Raw genomic sequence first — 20293 nt, 5'->3', positions numbered from 1 at the left:
GACACAGTCACGAAAAAAAGAGAAGGGGGTTCTCTCACCACGATAGGCGCCTCCGATGTAAAGTCCCGTTGTTGCGCCTCCTCTACAACAGGACGTCCTCGTTTCCCGACACCTCTGGTTCCGAATCCGCTGAATCGTCTGGGTTAGACTCGGGCGCCGCTTGTAGTGCCTTGGAAAATTTGGGTTTGGCAACCCCTTTCTTAGGTGGTGTTGCCGGCTTGTCTTTGGACTGTGGGGCTTTTTCCCTCATCTGGCGAGTACCAGAATCCGCGGCGAAGTGGCCCTTCTCCCCACATTTCAGGCATAGCCCCATTTTCATCCGTAGGTCATGCGCAGCTTCTGACAGTCGCGGGGTTCTCGGCTTCGGAGTGGGTGCCTGGCTCACCTTCCCTCCGCTGGCTGCTGTGTCTAGGCGTAATGTCTGAAGGCGGCTCTCAGCATTCTCCGCTTCTTGGGTCCATGCCTTCAGCGAGCGGGGGTCGACAGATCTCAGTACCGTCTCTCTGATCTCTGGATTCAATCCCACACGATACATCTCGACTAGGATGTGATCTGGCCAGTCTCTCAGCTTTGCCGCTTGGTTTTGGAATTCGGCTGTATATTCTCTAACCGATCGGCACCCCTGTTTAAAGGTGCGCAAGAAAGCTTTGGCTCTCTGGTCTGCATTCACGTCTTCAAAATGAGTTCTCAATGCCCACATAAAGGTCCGTAAATTGAAACGTTCTGGGCCCTGGCTGTTGTGCAACCCCACATACCAGGTAGCCGCCACTCCTTTCAGTCTCGCGGCTATCACGTCAATTCGGCTACTGTCATCCGGGAACAAGTGGCCATGCTGAGCAGCAAATTTCTGCACCCTCACTGTGAAGAAAGCGAGATCTTCAGGGTTTCCGTCCAACGTAGCATCCAACAGGTCTTTTGGCCGCGCCCGCGGTCCCATCAGCATGGGTCCCGGCGCCCCTGGTCCTCCCGGTAAGGGAAGAGCAGGTGTCACCGGGGCTCCCGTTTGCGCTGGCAGGATGGGTGGTTGCTGGCCTGGTGGGACCTGTGGTGGTGGAGCCGGTTGGGGGGGTGCTTGCTGTGGAATCAACGGTGGTTGTAGTGGTTGCTGGAAAGCTTGCGCCGCCGCTGCTTCTGCGATACGTATGTCTATCATTCTCGGTAAAGCTTCAAAGACATCAGCTACCGTCCGCATCAGCTGTTGCATGGTCTGGTCGATGTCCTCAAGTCGGTCTCCCATCGTCTCGTGCTCCCCAGCCAATGCCTGTCGGCTCTCCCTCTCGTCCAGCCAGTCCATGCCCAAGAGATCTTCCTCTCCTCTGGGCCAACTCCCAGGGTTCCTTCCGCGGTACAGTCCTTGGTCGTACAGGCTCTCGCGGAGCCCACTCCCGCGATGCGAAAAAGTTTCACGTGTGCTCCGCGAGTCAAACCTAGTCCAGTCGTCCCAGGCGGGTGCAGCTCCTTTCCCCCATTTAGAAGGGGTCGGAGGTGGCCACGCGAGAGGTGCGGACTTCGGCATGGCTCCCCCCACCGCTCCCGTCGCTGGCACCGAGACCGGTACCGACGTAGCTGTGGTGGTAGGGGGACTGGAGGTGACCGGGGTGGACCCCTCCGTTGTTGGTAGTTTCTCCTCTGCCCCGCTCATGATCGCTCAGACTCGGGGCAATGAAGAAAAGGGGATTACTAACAAACTGCCCGATTCCCCATGCATTCAAAATAAATCCACGGTTGATGAACAAAGTAGAATTTATTGTAAAGCGATGGTTAGATCAGGAACAGAAGAATTGTTAGTAATGACTACCGGTTTCACAGGGAAACATAATAAAGGAACTTGAACCAGGTTAAAGCCAATGAGCCCAATTCCCGCTGGCGGGAATGTAGATAAAACGAGCGCCCAATTCCTTGGGAACACAACGGTTCTACAACATAAACACAAGTTCAGTTCTCAGGCATCCAATACATAATAAGCAGAGCAACGCCATAACTCCTTCCCACCTCCAGCTGTGTGACCTTGAGCAGTTCCGCAGCGTAGCCAGCAAAGACAGTAAACACCTACTGAGGGGAACACATGGGGGGGAATGACCAGAGCATAAGGTAACATGTAAAATAGCACACACCACTCAATGGCAGCTTGCTGACAAGGGTAAGCATTAGAGGGGCTGGTGGTGCCTTGTTACCCTGGGCAGTGGGGATTCACTCCCCAGTCTTGTGTGTTCTGCTCTTGACCTTCACCCAAAGCCTTCTTGTGGGACAAGGGGGCTTGGATAATGGTGAGCTCCTTCAGCTTTTCAGTAACGTTAGGGGTACCCAAACAGAGCAGATTGCTAAAACCCATTCATGGCAGCGCAAGTATTTAATATGTACATGAGCATGAAGCTGAATTCTGAATTGTAAATGTTGCAAGACTGGCTTTGGTGCCACTTTTTTCGTGTCTGTGATTGCCATTGTCTCAGTTACAGACTAGTAGTGAAATAAATTTATGAGAAGAGAACGTGCATTCTAGTGTAGAAGGCTGAGCGCATGAAGCTCTGAGGAAAATGGTAAGAAAACCAGCTGGATTCAGAATCCTGACCAGTGTTCCCTCTAAACTGAGTTAGTATGAGCTAGTTCACAGTTTTTTAGTCTCTGGCTCACACATTTTTTGTCTTAGCTCACGAAGGAGGGCTCCAGAGCCAACTAATTTATGCAGCAGCCAAATTGCTCGCCCACAACTTTCATGCCGGTAGTGCACAAAGTAGAATTTTTGCTCACAGGACTCCACAGCTTAGATGGAGCATTGATCCTGACCTAGAGAAGTTCCGTCAGAACAGGGGTGGCAGATCTCATTGGGAATCAGGGCTGGGTGGAATGCAGAGAGGAAACTGAGATTCTGACTCTTAGTCTACAAGTGTGCCCAGGCAAGCCATTTCTGCCGTGGCTTCCTATTGATAATTGCGCAAGAAGATGGATATGAAAAGTTCAGCTCGCATTCAGAGTTTTCGAATGGTTATTCATCACTCCCTGGGGCTTTTTTTAAGATACAGAATTGTGCACTTTATTGAAGAGAGTTGAGATTCTGTATGATTGATCTGGTTAGGAGTCTTGCACTGCCCCACTTCTCCTCTTCCACCTCGCTTATTTTCCTTTATTGTGAATTTGTATGATCACAGGTGCACATTCATTCTTCTAGACACCATGTCAGTTTTTGTCTAGCAGTTCATTTTGGTGCAGTGAAACCTTGTTACTCCTAAATCCTGTCTCAAGTTCCTCCCTCTTCACTCTTTTAAACATATGGGAGCAACTACGTGAACTGTGAACCAGCTTGAATATAGTGGTAGAAAGGTGTTCTTTAAATGCACAATCTTCCTGGAATATGTAGTTTTAAAAGTGATTATTGCATTCAGTTCTGCAAGCAGCTGCCAGTAAGTTGGAGCAAAAGTGAGAAACCCTAACCGCGTTGTGCATTTCTTTTACTGGGAAGATCTGCAGCAAGACTTGGATTGGCGGCAGCGACAATATTCCTTGTGAAGATTGAAGTTAGACACTTAAGACCTGGACTTTCTGAAATATGCCTCTGTAAATCAAGCGAGTTCCTAATTAATCTTATTTAAGGCCCACTTTTGTATTTGGTTAAAATAAGCATGTATATAGGTTGCAAGTGCCTCTTATCCTGGAAAGATTTGTTTGTTTGTTTATTGAATGTGTGCCCCGCCCAACCCCCAAAATGGGCTCAGGGCAGCTCACAACATAAAACCAACAAACAATAAAAAGTAATAAATAGCAATAGCAGATAAAACCGAAACCCAGGCCTCATGGAATAATTACCTCCAAAAGTTCCAGTGCTGAAGTCATATCCAGGACAGCAGGGCACTGGAAAAAGGCCGTGAAAAGTGCTGTGGACAGGAGGGGGGGGGGGTGCCAGAATGGATTGAATGCCCAACACTTCAACCAAAGGCCTGGCAGAACAGCTCTGCTTTACAAGCGCTGGTAGTTCCTAGTAGTTCCATAGGGCCCTGACCTCAAATGGGAGCATGTTTCACCAGGCCAGGGTGAGAGCCAAGAAAGCCCTTGCCCTGTTCCCTCGGGCCATGGACTACCAGGAGATATTGATCAGAAGAGTGTAGAACTCTCTGGGGCTCAATTGGGGAGAGGTGGTCCCGCAGGTATGATGGTCCCAGGCCACATAGGGCTTTTAAACGTCAAAACCATATCCTTGAACTGGATCTGGAACTCAGTCAGCAGCCAGTGCAGTTGATGCAATACCGGTTGAATGAGTGCCCGCGCAGGCATCGCCGTCAATAGGCATGCTGCTACATTCTGCACTAGGTGCAATTTCCGGATCAAGGTCAAGGGTAGCCCTGTTTAGAGTGAGTTACAGTAGTCAAGCCTGGAAATGACCATTGCATGGATCAGTGTAGCTAGGTCCCCGGGGGGCAAGATAAGGAACTAGTTGCCTGATTTGCCGAAGATGATAAAAGGCCGATCTGGCAACCAAAGTGACCTGGACCTCCATAGTAAGTGAGGGATCCAGCATCACCCCGAGACTCCTTACCCTCGGCGCCAGCCCCAGTGGTGCCCCACCGAAGACCAGGAGCCTGATTCAGGTACATGACTCAGGTACAGGACCTCAGTTTTCATTGGATTCAGCTTCAACTGACTCTGCTGCAACCATCCAGCCATGCCCCCAATGCCCAGTCCAAAATATTTGGAGCGGAGTCCTACCGTCCATCCTTCGGCAGGTAGAGCTGGGTGTCATCAGCATATTGATGACAACCCAGGCCAAACCCCCAGATCAGCTGAGTGAGGAGACACATTTAGATGTTAAATAACATAGGAGAGAGGATTGCTCCCTGTGGTACCCTGCATTCAAGTGGATATTGTGGGGATATCCTCTCCCCGACCATGGAGAAAGGAGGAAAGCCACTGTAAAACAGTCCCCCCATATACCAACGTCAGTAAGGTGGTGTGTCAGTAGATCATAATCGACTGTGTCAAGCACTGCTGTCAGATCTAAAAGCAACAGCGGCGTCAACCTGCCTTGATCCGTATGCCTCCAGAGAGGTCATCCATGAGGGCAACCAGCACAGTCTCTACCCTGTAACCAGGCTGGACTGGAAGGGATCCAGTATGGAAGTATCATCTAAGAAAGCCTGTAGCTGTTCAGCCACTGCCCTCTCAACCACCTTACCCAGAAATGGAAAGTTCGAAACCAGGCGGTAGGTGGTAAGGACCGCAGGATCCAGCAATGGTTTTTTGAGAAGTGGGAATACCACTGCCCCCTTCAAACCCACTGGGAATACCCCTGAGGGTAGGGGTAAATTGATAATATCTCCAAAGACGTGGGGGGGGGGGAGTAGCATTTCTAGGCCCAGCACAGAGATCAACAACAACAATTTTATTTTACAGTCAATGACCAGCATACACAAAGGTTTACATAAAATCAAACAATCAAATTTTGCAACTTTAAAAATTTCACTCAAGCTACCGTATGCATTTTCCGATCTTTGTACACCTGTGCACAAAATTTAGCCACTATTCGGGTCACAGAGATCCATCTTGGTAGCAAAGAATCAGGTGATATGTCGGCCTCATTGGGTGTGTGTGGGACAAGGGCAAGGAGCAGCGTTGTTCTGTAGAGTTGCAACAGTCGGGATCATGAGTAATAGGTGTATGTCAGGTATTGAGAAATGTGCTTTGTCCCAGTGTGTCCAAAGTTAGAATGATTATCATCAAGATAACTTTGAAAGAAATAAAATGGCTTTACGGGAGTTACCTGGTGGCTGTGAACAATGGCAAAAGGATTCGCCAGAGGTGACCTGTTCTGGGAGCAGGAGTTTACAGCACTGAATGCTATAGAGATTTGTGAGCTGTGGGAATGAAACACAAGGGTCATCTTGTGGCGGTAGAACTGCCTCTGCGTGTAAGAGGAGTCCTGCCTGTTTGGAGGAGACATGCAGCTTGCTCGTCTCTTTGAGATGGGAACCTAGAAGTGAATGGCCAAAAACAAACATTTTATGGTTCTGGGGACTCAACAATGCTCCGCAATGCTAGATTTCACTTTTCTCTCTTTTTATTGCAGGGATGGCTCTCCAGGTCAGCTTCCAGGGTTCTGCACAAGCTCAATAGCAGCATTGTTAGGGAGTACAGTTTAGACCAAAAGGTTGCATTAATCACTCTTGTCTCTGATGGCTCTTGCACCCTAATCCTGGTATTCTAAGATCCTGAGAGGACTGTAAAGTATCTTGCAGTTTGTTAAATCTATCAGTATTTTGCTCTTGTTGTCATTATATTCTTCGAGTACATGTGGTTTCACTGTAACCTTCCATATTTTAGAATTTAACAATTGCCCAGAACACAGCAAAGCTAACCTGCTTCTTGTTGTATGTAGGAATTCTGGTACTTGCACATTCTAGTCTGAAGGTTTCCTTTGCCTCCAGAAAACAGCCACAGTCAAGACTATTTCACCGTGCGTTCTTGGGCTTTCCTTCCCTGCAAAATTTGCTGCATCCACATGCTGATAGAATGGCTTTACGGGTAGATTAGACATAATTACCTATAATTAAAGCTTAAGAAGTACATGTGACAGATAAGACAAACTTCTTGAGACCTAAAATTTTACCAACCAACTGGGGAATATAATTTGCAGTTTATGTTGCTCCAGGAACTAAAAGTGCCCAAGGGGGTTCAGAATCTCATTTTGACTCACGCCTGTGTAACCTTATGGATGCTTTCCCCTGCTGCAGGAAGAAACCTCCCCCCCCCCCCGAGTTATGCTATTCATCAAGCTGAAGCTAGTTCAGACCTAATTCTCCTGTTTTGTTCTGTGGATCCACATAGCTGACGTCTGTGGCTTGAGCCTCTAAGAGATTAGCTAGATCTTTGTTGAGGTGGAACTGAAGGGCTGCATTTTGTTATTGAGTCTCCTCGTGTAGCTCAAAAGTTCTATCTGAGGCTTCGCTTTTTTTTTACCTTAAATTTCTGAAAACAAGGTAGCAAAAGTAGAGGCAGTGTAGTGTCTCCTAGGTCCTTCTGTTATTCCTTTGTTCTGCCAAAGAGCTTGGCTCTCAGCTCTCCCTTTTAAATACCACACAAGCTGCTCACAATGAGCTCGCACGCCGCCGAGTCTGCTGGCTGCCGGGGGGGGGGGGGGCTTGTGGTGGGGGGGGGAGAGACAGAAAGGAAGTCAGGGGGCCTTGGTAGGAAGTCAGGGTGTGTGGCCCCGAAATGCCCCACTGTAGCGTGCGCCTGTGGGCAGCTGCTAGCAAGAGAGCAAACTGCCTGTGTAGGAGAAAAAGCAGAACCACCATCACAAGGGTGGCAGCCACCCAGGAGAAGAGCCAGCTGGCCACAGTGGGAAGGTGGGTTAGGGTTAGGTGGTGGTGGTTTTACTCTCCTTTCTCCGCGGCCTGCTTGCTCTCCTCTGGACACCCTGACAATCTCACTCCCTTGCCCAGTCTGCTGAGCTTCATGCTGCAGAGAGAATGAGGAGGCAGAGAGGGAAGCCCCTCAGCTCCAGATACAAAAGGAGGGCTGGTTAGTCAAACGGTGGTGAGGGGAGGCGTGCATAGAGGAACTCTGATAATTTAACAGCTTCTAGCTACATATTTAACATTAGAAGCTATATGTTGTTGAGTGTGTGTTCTTGGTGGCAGACAGGGCTTTACAGTGATCACGTGGCTCTCTTGGTTGATGGTGATTGCAAATGTGGTTCTTTGTGATCCACTGTGTTAGATTGTTGGACTAGGATCTAGGAGACCCAGGTTCAAATTCCTACTCTGCCATGGTAATTCACTGGGTGACTTTGGGTCAGTCGCACAGTATTAACCTCACCCTACCTCACCAGGGTTGTTGTGAGGATCCAGTGGAGAAGAGAATCGTGTAAGCTGCTGTGAGTCCCCACTGGGGAGGAAGGCAGAGCCTAAGTGAAATAAGATCCAGGTGGGGCAGCCGTGTTGGTCTGAAGCAGCAGAACAGAGCCCAGTGGGGCACCTTTAGTTCAAGGCATAAGCTCGAATTAGTCAAAGGTATGAGCTTTTGTGTGCACAGCCACTTCTTCAGATACAGTGGAACAGAATTTCCTCAGCCATTAATGTAATGTAATGTTTCATTGTATCTGAAGAAGTGGGCATGCTCACGAAAGCTCATACCTTGAATCAAACTTTGTTGGTCTTAAAGGTGCCCCACTGGACTCAAACTTTGTTCATAAATAAAATAAATAAGCCTCTGGCCCTCAGTGACAAATGAATTGCCCCTCACTGCACTGTATCTTAATTACCATTACCTCTGTTAGAAGAAGAAGAAGAGAAGAGATTGGATTTATACTCTGCCCTTCACTCAGAGTCTCAGAGCAGCTTACAAACTCCTTTCCCTTCCCCTCCCCACAACAGACACCCTGTGAGGTGGGTGGGGCTGAGAGAGCTCTTGACAGGAACTGCTTTTTTTCAAGAACAGCTGTTATTAGAGCTATGGCTTGCCCAAGGCCATCCAGCCAGGTGCAAGTGGAGGAGTGGGGAATCAAACCCGGTTCTCACAGATTAGAGTCCGCACACTTAACCACGACACCGGACTGGCTTGTTATTGTCACCTTTCTAGCATGAGTTCTTAGGGGGCTTTCTGGGGTAGCCAAACTGTGGCTCTTGGCCTGCTTAAGAAGGCTCATAGCGAGGTAGCCCATAGTCAGCACTTATGCCTGGGGGAGCACTGGAAGCACTCTCCCTGTCCCTGCTTCTGTCAACAGTATAAACTGGAACTGGAAGGAACTCAAAGGCAGGATCATCCATCCACTGCCCCCAATGATCACAATTTTTTTTAAAAAACCATCTTTTTACTGTTCTTGGAATAAAAATAATAATAATTAATAATAATAATAATAATATACTTTATTGTCATTGTACATAGTACAACGAAATTAAGATGCAATCATTCAGTGATCTACAACCATACTCATATACACTCACACAACCATTCACAACCATCCCATAACCTGTACACATCTCTCTTTCTGTTGTCCAGCTAATTACCAAACTATATCAGTTCTGCTGTGCAAAGGAAAGATTATCAGTTTTATAGGATCGCTGTGTAATTATGTGTTCAGGTCTAGCTTACAGTGACGGTGTCTGTCTTCCTGGCTTGTCCTTTTCAGAATTTGTTCAACATGGTTGTGGAAGTACCTCGATGGACTAATGCTAAGATGGAGGTAAGTTCTTGACGAAACTGTAATTTGTGCCTTGGCTTTCTCTTACTCTTTAGCTTTGTGGGATTTTCGGTTTCACCATTTAAGGCTGCTTCCTCACCGAGGTGCATTTTCACACCTCTGCCGGGGCCAGAACAGCAAGCCAGGCAGGCAGGCATGTGTGGGAACACATCCGCTCCCTGTCCTGCTGCTCTCCTCCCCGTGTGCTTGTGCAAAGTGCAGGTGAGTTGGCAGTTGCACCTCAGCCCTCCGCTGGACCCTTGAGACCCCCTGTACCCACTGTAGTGTGGCTCAGCAGGGAAGGGGAAGCCTTTTAAAGGTCGAGAGAGGGATTCGAACCCAGTCATCCCAGGTCTTAGTTCTGAAAGTGGAGCTTATCTCTGACTCCCCCTTCCTGTAGGGGTACTGGAGACACTCCCCTGTGGACACGCTGAAGATTCCCTTTCAAACAAGGGGGGGATTTCCCCCCCTCTGGATTAAAGGGGAAATCCCTGGGAGCACCAGCAGTTTTGTTCGGGAATAATGGCAAAATCCAGGGTGTCTTTGCTTTCCATGCAGGGGGAAATATCCTTGTGGAAACTGCCAAAATCTGTTTGTTGGCTGAAGTAGTATCCATTCTAGATCAAGATACCAGATCTTAAATGTCTTTCTCTGCCATGAGAAGAGGGGTCATGGACAAACCAGTATTGCCTTCCGCCTGTCCTAATCGATAAGGGAAAGCCACGTATGCTGCCCTGAGCTCTTTGAAGAAAAGGCAGAATAAAAATCTTCTAGACAAGTCAAAGTACTGGATGCCTGCAGTTTTTCTAAGACTGTAAACCTGTGCATGTGGGAATAAATCCTCTACGCAGTGGGATTTCCTTTAGCGTAAGCGTGCATTGGTTTGCACTACATGTTTGTTAATAATGGGAAAACAATGCTAATGAAGTACCAACAGAATTAAGTACAAAATATGGGAGGTGTTCTTCGAAATACATTCCTTCAGCATTATTAAGACAGTGGCTGAATTTTCATAGCTCTTGTTCATCTGGCTATATAAAGTGTTCAGGATTAACTGGCACATCTGTATGAAAAGCCTCATCCTGCATTGATTAAATGGATTTACTTGTAGATTCTTCTATGAGTACTACACTAAGTGAACGATTCTGTTTCAGATTGCGACCAAAGATCCTTTAAACCCAATTAAACAAGATGTGAAGAAAGGAAAGCTACGTTATGTTGCTAATGTATTTCCTCACAAGGGATATATCTGGAATTATGGTGCTATTCCACAGGTATCTACTGTGCCTATTCTCTCTCTTTGGCTGTTGAGCATTAACGTTCATTGTGCTGTCTCTGGGAGGTATTATGTTTCAGTGCATCAAGTTAGGCAAGCAAAGTTTTGCCTGTCTCTCTTTTCCCCTTAACGCTAATAAGGGGAAACTTGTTTTCACTGCACAGCTAAGTAGTTGGCGTGCTCTCAGGAGAAAGCGGAGAGCGCCCTGTGTGTTGTAAACAAGCAGGTTATTTGTGCTTCAAGGGACCCAGTGGCTGCAGAGGAACCCAGTCTCCTAACCTGAGAGGCTTCTGAACTACGTTGAGCACCTGAAGAGCCAGTGCTGGTGGAAGGAAAGGTTGGATAGAGATTGACTCAACATTTAGTTTGTTCTGATATGCAGAATGTTAACCCACCATGAGATGGATTGGCTCAATCAAAGAAACCACAGCTCCCGGTTTGCAACAGCCTTTTCCAGGTTTTAACAACAGGATGTTTTGGAGGTCATTAATCCATGGGGTTGCCATAAGTCGGAGGCGACTTGATAGCACTACACACACACACAAAACGGGGCTACTCGACCTTCTGTCGTTCCACAGGGCCTGCAAAATGGAGCTGTTCCGCCAGGTCTTTGGCTGAGGTGGCAGGCATCTGTCTTGCTTGGCCTCCCTGCTCTAGTTCCCAATTTGCTGAAAGGGCCCCTTTGATTCCACCCTAACAGATTGATATGAAACTGCTGCTACCTGTGTGAATTTTATTGTTTATTGTTTTAGTGATTTTAATGTGATTTTATTGTAACGAGTCTTGGACTTGATTTCCTGTGATCCGTCCTGAGCCCACTGTGGGGAGGGCGGAATAAAGATCTCAAAATAAAAGAAATAAAACAGAGAACAGGCAAACCTTGTCTTCTGAAGCTGGGTCACACTGGGTTGGATCCAATCACTTTTTCCACTGATGGGAAAAGGGAGAAAGGGGGGGGGACCCTCCTTTTGTTCACCAAAAAACCTATGTTTGGGATCACAGGACCTGCATGGATAAAAGCCATGCGAAGTTGGAGCTGTAATAAGGAGGGGAAGTGGCCAAGACTGAGCAAAAAAGCTGCTTGGATCCAACTAACTATATAGCACAAGCATTTGCAATATGGTCTTTTAATTACTTTTAGGCACCTTACATCCAAGAGGTGTGTGCTCCTTGTCTCTGGTCAGTCGCTGCCAGTATTCTTGCTGTTTTCTGCCTGCTGTAAAATCCTCTAATTTTTTTGTGGAGAAAGGATCACGGAAAGTACTCTGATAACATTGTCAGGGACATCTTCGTCATCGGTTGGCATTGTGCCTTCCAGCTCCTGGAGGTCTCTGTTAGACTTCCAAGCTTGTCTTCTAACATGTGTGCTCAAGTTTCCCAAGTCTGTTTGCAAAATCACCTCTTGCTTGCTTTGCGCATGTAGATTTTGTTTTGTATTGATCCTGTCAGGAATACTCTGACTGCTTTCAAGCTGGTCAGAGTATATGATTCCAGTTGAATTGAGCTTGCCAGGATATTTGTAAAAATGCTGTTGTGTAAAATGTTCCGGGCTTGGTGTCTTGCCAAGTTCATAATGATTCTACTTCTGACCTGGAGGGAAGTTGGGTCAGTTTCTATTAAAGCAGTCATAAATGGCAGTTTCCCTCTGGCAAGTGTGATTGTTGCTTCCCTGCAAGCTGCCACTCTTCTAAATGTACATGCGCACGAGTCTCTTGGCCTTACCTTCATGTGAGCAAGTCTGTGTTTGTTACACATGTGCAAATGCCACATAAAAGAAAAATCAAATGTTTTGTGTACTTGATGAAATGGTCTGATGCTAGTCTGAAATTAGTATCTCCTAGTTCCTTCTGTTATTCCTTTGTTCTGGCAAGAGAAATTGCTGCTGCCAGCTGTTCTGAATGGCTGTTAATTTGCAGCAGCCAATTTTGAGGCTGCCTTAGAAGGCTTCAAGGGGGAAAAATCAATGTAATTTCTTTCTTCCTTAATAATGTAAAATGGTAATTATTTAAGCTGCCCGATGTCAGTGATGAGTCAGGACACGTATTTAAGACTTTGATCTGCCTTCCCCCCCCCCCCCTTCGACCGTGGGAAGATCCTGGACATAAAGATGAAAATACTGGCTGCTGTGGAGATAATGATCCAATTGATGTTTGTGAAATTGGAAGCAAGGTAACCAAGTTCTTAAACTGCAGGTGCTCATCGTGGGATAGATAATCTGCAATCCTCAGCAGCTGTGAAACTTCCATTTCACTAAATGCTTCATTGCATTTGGCTCCTCAAACAGCTGTTGCTATAAACTTGCTTTTAGGGTATTATAATGAAATGTGATGGTAAAATCATAGCTGGTTTAGATGGAGACTCCTTATTGGCTGGGATGCTCCTTTCCTTTTTACTTCCATGTCAAGCTGCAGTTTCTTGTTATCTCTGAACCAGACAAACTGTAGCTTTGCACAAACTGGGGGTCTTCCAGAAGGAGAAGAACATAAGTGTGAACGTGGGGGTGGAAGAAGAATGTCATGCAAGACTACTGTTCTGGAACAAATGACCCAAACTATGTTTTGAACATTACATCTGAGCTCACGAGATCATATGAGTGGCTGATAACTTGGTCTGTGTAGGAAGCCATATTGGAAATCTATGAAGAGTTGGAGAGTTTTTCTTAAGCTGCTTAAATGGGAATTCTTCACGTAGCGTTTATTGTTGCTGTGACTGCAGAGGCATGTTCACTGGTGAAAGAGCTTCTGCTTGGGGGGGTTTCTTTCCTCTATCTGTTTGCTGATTCTTCCCTTCCATGCATGTTCTTCATTGGCTCTTTGGTGCATGGTCATTGCAGGTGCCATGGGGATTCATCACCTCTTTTTAAAATTTGAACATGCACTACAGCACAGTATCAGCTTACAAATAATATCCCTGCAGTCGTCTTGAACGTTCTCCTCCCCATTCTTTTCCAGGCAGTGGGGACCAAAGCTGCCTGCACCTTTTCAAAGGAAAAGATATAAAGATATCGCCGCAAAGAAAGACTGTAGACATTCATGTTTTAAAATGAAAGCTGAGTTCAGAAGAACTAAAATTTGAAATGGAAATAGATAAGTGGTAATAGACTGCTATAATGCAATAGCGATTGCTGTTGTTTTTTAAAGCCCACAGACACTACAGCAGAGTTACTCATGGCACCCACCAACACCTTACCTGGCGCAGTGTTGTTTTTATGTTCTCCCTCATTCCTCTTTTCTGCTGTATTTTTTAAAATTCCTCCTCTTGTACCCTTTGCTTGGGCGTGTGTGTGTGACTCCAGTTCCAATGGTAGCCATTTTGTGATTGCACACACCACCCTGTGTCAGGATTCCAAAGATACAACAACAAACAATACAGAACACAATAGGAAATAGCAAAGAAAAACATAAAACAACTGTGAGCTGAATATCCCGCAGAAAATATACAAAAAGAGATTTCAACAAAGTGAAATGCATATAGAGTGTGAAATGAATCTATTCATATAATCCCTCATAGGAAAATACAGAAACCCAACAAGATCCATAACAGGAAAATACAGAGTCCAGAGTATAAATATACAAGATAAATATCCAACATTTTTCCTAGGTAATTTTCAGTGTTTCAGACTTATGGTCCTTCCTCAGGAATATAGGATAATGCTATTCTGTTTCTTCAACATTGGGCAAGGTCTCCTAAACTCTAGTCAGCACCTCTAAAGGCTGCTTCTATGTAACAGGACCAAAACATGCCTCCAGGAAATGGAATGAGACTCCCAATAGTTGTTCTGGACCAGTGTTCCCTCTAAAGCTGAGTTAGTGTGAGCTAGCTCACAGTTTTTTAGCCTCCAGCTCACAGGTTTTTGTCTTAGCTCAGGAAGGATGGCTCCAGAGCAAACTAATGTATGCAGTAGCCAAATCTCTCACTCACAACTTTAATGCCAGTAGCTCACAAAGTAGAATTTTTGCTCACAGGACTCCACAGCTTAGAGGGAGCATTGCCCTGGACTCTGTATTTTCCTATTATGGATCTTTTTGGCTTCCATATTTTCCTATGAGGGATGATATGAATAGATTCATTTCATACTCTATATACATTTCACTTTGTTGAAGTCTCCTTTTGTATATTTTCTGTGGGATATTCAGCTCACAGTTGTTTTCTGTTTTTCTTTGCAAGGATTCCAAAGATGCCACACAGGCGCAAAATGTCTGGGGACACCTGCTCTGGCAGAACTAATAACACTTCAGCATATTGCTGAACAATGGGATAGACAGTGAGCTATACTCCTTTCAGCTTTAGCTACTCTAGCTTATTAGACTTAGGAAGTTGACATTTGAGTAAGTGTTTCTCCTCTAGGTGTGCAGCAGAGGAGAAGTAATTCAAGTGAAAGTCCTTGGTACACTGGCACTGATTGACGAAGGTGAGACAGACTGGAAAGTCATTGCAATCAATGTCGAAGACCCTGAAGCTGCTAGTTATGAGAGTGAGTATCACCAAAGCAAGGGGAGGGGTATATACATCTTTGGGTTTTGCTTTTCCCCACTTATTGAAAACCCCTTTAAATCCTCTGCATGGCAGGTTGAGGACTTTGTGCACAGCAAGGCTGACGTGATGTTTGTTTAATGAGAAGTGCATATTCCCAAATATGTAGTAGACTGTGTGGCAGGCAGGCTGTTGCCACCATTGGAGCTCAAATCTTATGGGAAGGGGATAACGGGAATCTCGCTGCTCTTGAACTGAATATGAATTTGCATGGGTAATCTAAAGAAGACATGAGAAAAGTCTGTTGAATCCCCATCATTTACAATGTCAGTTTCGGAGGACTTGAACCAAGTGTTGTTGTAGCTGAATTTTAGGTTCCATATTCCAAGAAACAGAGCCCAGATCTGGGTTGTCTGCTGCAGCAATATCAGGCATTATTGCCCTGAGACTCTTCTAGATAGAGGCCAGTCAGAAAGAAGGGGTTTTTTGGTATTGTCAGAGCTATAGAAACCTCTGTACCTAGCCCCCAGCCCCAATCATACAGCATGGGCAGGTCTTCAAGTCAGTGTCAGCTCACACCACTTTTGTCAGAAGCAGCCTATTTTAAAATTATTCTTTGCTGGATGCACTTGCTTCTGGGGTTTCAGCACGTAATGAAATGTTGGTATGGATAGTGTGTGACTATCCATTGGAATCCATACTGTGTGGACTATTTATGGTGATCAAGCAGGACTGTCAAACTCAGCATCTGCTAGAAAATTCTAATAACACCACTACCTTAGATTTGTACCTTTTTGGGCAACTTATTTATTTAAATTTATTTAAAATACTTGTGTTTCAGAAGTTCTACAAAAATGTCAATCCCCTTAAACACCCCAAGTTGCTGTACGAACGGCCACTATGAGCTTCAGAAGGGCAGGGTATACATCTTTATTAAAAAGGAAGCTATTAAGAAACTTACATTTTTGGTGGGGAATGTATTTGAATTTGGGCCACATACCCTCTAGTTTACAGTCACTGATATTGTTAGTAGGATGCGTAATGTCACATAGCTGTCCTTTTGGACTAGAGTCTGAATATATGCTTCCCCCCATCAGCTATTGATGACGTCAGGAGGCTTAAACCAGGATACTTGGAAGCTACAGTGGATTGGTTTAGAAGATACAAAGTGCCTGATGGGAAGCCAGAAAATAAATTTGCGTTCAATGGAGAATATAAAGGCAAGGTATGTGTTTGTGTGTGTGCTACCTAAAGTCGGCCAAAGCTTGACAGGTTAAGCCTCTGCTGTTCTGCATTAGTAAAAAAACAAAAAATCAAAAGCATAAAATATGTTTGTACACACGATCCCAGAAATAGTGTGTGTGGGATGCAGCTCTTTCTGTACAAACTCAGAATCCAAAAGGATGAAGCAGATATGTACAGAAGACAAAGATGAAGGCTGGAAAAATTGGGGAGGAACTGGAATGGGACAGTGTAAAATCCTCTGTTTGCACAAATGTATCTTAAGGTTTCCTTATGCCTGAAGAAATTCTTAATCCAAGGCATTGTTGCATCATAACTGTTTACAAGGGGTGTTGAACTGTATTTTCCTTTTCCAAAATTGTAGGACTTTGCATTAGACATCATCAAAAACACTCATGACTGCTGGAAAGCTCTAATATATAAAAAGAAAGATGGGGGAGAAATGAACTGGTGAGTTCCTGTCCTGCTGCTGCAGCTGCTGTAGGTGGTGGAAATGACAGTTGTGTGCACATTACACAACTGTTGCTGTACATCCATGCATCATTCAGCACAAATACTTTATTGTGTCTTGCTAAACATTATGGGCATTTTTTCAAGATTCCCGTGGTTGAATAATGCACTCTCAAGAAAAGTTGGCTATTTTTACAACTGAGTTTTCTCTTCTAGCACAAATGCAACTTTATCGGATAGTCCTTTCCATTGCAATCAAGCAACTGCTAAAACTATTGTGGATGCGGTAGGTAACTCTGGTTAACTCAGCTACGCCTGGCATGTTGGGTTTCCATTCTAATTGGCTATTCTGTGGTTCCACTCCAGTGCAGAAAAGTTGCTGATTGAAAGGCTTAGCTTTGATCATTTTTTTAAAAAGCAGTTCTAGCCTTTATGGGTACAACAGTAGGCTTTAAGGTATATATACCCCAGATGTCACCCAGTCTTGATCTAAAGGATGCTGAGTAGAATTTGGGTGATTTAACAAGTGGGCCTGCCTATGCCCTGGGGAGATCACAGCAAGAATCCCTTTCTGCCACATGGACACTCATTAAGACAGTAGCTGAATTTGGAAAGCACAAGGGACAAACACTGTATTATGATTCTGTTGTCATTAAATGTTTTGTGCAAACTAGGTACATTGTACCGACCACTGTAAGCCGCCCTGAGCCTGTTCGCGGGGAGGGCGGGGTATAAATACAATAAATAAATAATAATTTATTTATTCTAGAACAATGTTTTCTCACCGGCACTTGACATGCAGATGATTTTTTTTTTAAATCCCTGGAACAAGATTACTTAGTTACATGCTTCATTCTTTTGGATAAAATCTTCAAATGTGCATGTTTAAAGATTGTTGGTTCTTTCTGCAGTTAGCACTGCTATGGGGTGCTAACTGAAAGCTATACGTAGGTTTACTGCAATTCCATAGATACTTCACCTATCAGAATTCAACTAATTGTTAATGACTGATTAATAATGGGTGGTTAGGTCCTGTTCATTTTTTCTGTGAGAGACTAACACTGTTACCCCTTTAGAACAATAATTTTGTATGTGATGTGATCTCAATTTCAGGTATCCGTCTGTGGACCTGCCAATCCAATACCAGCTGATGGTAAGCTTTCTGACTTCAAACTATCTGAGAATGGTATGAGGCTTTTGTCTATTAGAAATCCTGGAATTAATTATACCCATCCTGTATCAGAACTTAAGGTGCTTTGTCTGCAATATTACTTACACCAGAAATTGTCAACCACTCAATGTTTACCCTTTTATAAACTTGAGACACATGGTCCAACATTAAAACACTTTACATCTTTGGTCTATGACCCAATGTCTTCAGGCTGCTTTTATCATCTCTTCCCTGTTCATGTTCTTGAAAAAAAAAAGGCATTACCCATAGACGTTAATCTGTGCAATGTCACATAAAAGCTTGATGTGTGCCAAGCAAAGCCTCCCTGAAGCTGTTCCAGGACAGTTCCTTTATGTTGCAACTTTGTGCCTCCACAGGACACAAGTCTCTGGCTGTTTCTTTACTCTCCCTTATGGGCCGTGGATTAATAGGAAATTTGGCCCTGCATAACTGTGAAGTCACTTCAAATTGTCATGGTGGCCTGCAATACTTCCTCTAAGCTGTGGAGTCTTGTGAGGAAAAAATTCTACTTTGTGAGCTACTGGCGTTAAAGTTGTGAGCGAGAGATTTGGCTACTGCATAAATTAGTCTGCTCTAGAGCCATCCTTCCTGAGCCAAGACAAAAATGTGTGAGCTAGAGGCTAAAAAACTGTGAGCTGGGGCTTCCGGTCGTGCCAAGATGGCGAATTAAAGCACCCCCGCGATTCTCCGGGGGTGGTCGGCGGCTCTTTAGACAGTTTGGGCAGTTCATAGCCCAAAGCAACGCTCCCCAGAGAGGGGGGGTGTCCGGCAGGCAGCGGTGCCCAAGCGGGAGTAAGAGATTGGCCTGATCAAGCTTCAACAAGGGGAAAAGTAAGTGAACTAAAAGAAGCAATGCAATCCCGGTATAGACGCGCTAGATAACAACTAAACGCTCCGCTTACCTGAACTTGATCTTAACGTGTTTCGGACCCGAGCGGTTAAGCGGATAATGAGCAGACGATCCCAGTGACTAATTCCGGAAAAAAATTGACTTGATCTAAAGCTTTAAAAACGGAAAAATCGCTATTGTTGAACATTCCTGCGGTTAGTTAGAGATACGTGCGCAACAGAGAAACGAAACTGACGAAAAACATCGCGGGAAGAAAGGGGCCGGAGTACCAGTAAACCTCTTCCGACAACAGACAACCAGTGAGTATATCTCCTAGAGAAAATCGGAACAACCGGAAGGAGTCGGAAGAAGACTAGCGGGGAACCGGATGTAAGCGCAAGCGCACAGACGGGGCCCGGAACAGCTAAAACCGACCTACTCTACCCAGAAAACCATAGAGAAGTTGTGCCCGACATTTTGAGGAGGACCCGATTTCAAATTGCTTTTTTAAAGGTTTTAAAGCTATCTGATTCAAGCGAAAAGAAGGTGAATAGCCTGCATGCATATAAGGTTTTGGACAATACTACCAAATTGAATTTTTAAAGTGAAAAGAGTAATCGCCAAGACGGAGACCAGAAGAACAAGAACAGGCTCAGAAGCGTCTGCAGCAGCAAGACCCAGGGTAGCCTCAATTTCTACACCAAAAATGTCATCAAAGGAAAAGAAGGAGATGCAAGCTGCAATGGAAGCAATGGAAAAGAGGATGACTGAGGCGATCCAGGCGATGGGAACTCAGATAGAACAGCACTTAGAGAAGCAAATAGAAAAGCAAACCCAAGCGCATTTAAAGCAACTAGAAGAGGCCCAAGAAAAAAACATTACCGCAATAAAAGAGCTGGTAAAGACAGAAATAACATCGATCAAGCAAGAAGTGGAAGGAGCCAACAAGGTCATACAAGACATGGCAACCAAGGTAACAGAGGTGGAAGAGAAAGTACAAGAAACAGAGAAGAAACATGATTCCCTGACACAGCAATTTAGAAGATCAGAAGCAATGACAGAATTCAGACGATTGCAGACCCATCTGAGATTTAGGGGAATAGCCGAGAAAGAAGAAGAGGACATTAGAGAGACAATGATGAAGGCAATAACAACATATTTAGAAGAAGATGATGGGGATCTGGATAGTGAATTTGATTTAATCTACAGAGTGAATTCTAGAATCGCAGAGAAGAAAAACTTACCAAGAGATGTCATTGTGCAATTTTTAACCAGAAAGACGACCGAAGACATTTTCAAGAAACAATTTACTGAACTGCTGATGATAGAAGGCAACAAAGTTATGATAATGAGAGAGCTCCCAAGATCAATCTTGCAAGATAGAAGAAGATACAAAGCACTAGCGGACAAACTGAAGACCATGAACATCAGGTTTAGATGGGAGATTCCACAAGGGTTGTCCTTTAGTTACAAAGGAGGAAGAATTGTTATTAGGTCGGTGGAGGACATGTATAGATTTAAAGCGGACAATTTAGATGAATTTGGTGAAATATAATAAACTGCACAATGGAAGTTAAGCTGTTGTCATGGAATGTTAATGGACTAAATTCACCGAATAAGAGGAATAGAGTTAAGTGTTGGATACAAAAACAAAAATGCAAC

The 20293-nt window shown here is 44.9% G+C and overlaps 1 protein-coding gene across 1 annotated transcript in view; it reads left to right on the top strand.

Annotated features, from left to right (window-relative positions):
- Nucleotides 1–20293, top strand: part of PPA1 (pyrophosphatase (inorganic) 1) — a 32807-nt gene that overhangs the window by 8530 nt on the left and 3984 nt on the right. The window contains exons 3-10 of the mRNA XM_015422338.1: nt 9119–9172; nt 10324–10443; nt 12528–12614; nt 14793–14919; nt 16016–16143; nt 16525–16610; nt 16827–16896; nt 17724–17763. Of these exons, the coding sequence (XP_015277824.1) occupies nt 9119–9172; nt 10324–10443; nt 12528–12614; nt 14793–14919; nt 16016–16143; nt 16525–16610; nt 16827–16896; nt 17724–17763 (712 nt within the window). The remainder of the gene's footprint in view (nt 1–9118; nt 9173–10323; nt 10444–12527; nt 12615–14792; nt 14920–16015; nt 16144–16524; nt 16611–16826; nt 16897–17723; nt 17764–20293) is intronic.

The sequence above is a fragment of the Gekko japonicus genome, unplaced genomic scaffold, assembly GCF_001447785.1.
Source record: "Gekko japonicus isolate JY-2015 unplaced genomic scaffold, Gekko_japonicus_V1.1 scaffold1094, whole genome shotgun sequence".
NCBI lineage: Eukaryota > Metazoa > Chordata > Lepidosauria > Squamata > Gekkonidae > Gekko > Gekko japonicus.
Note: the sequence above shows the minus strand (reverse complement) of the source record. Positions and strands in the feature narration are given on the sequence as shown.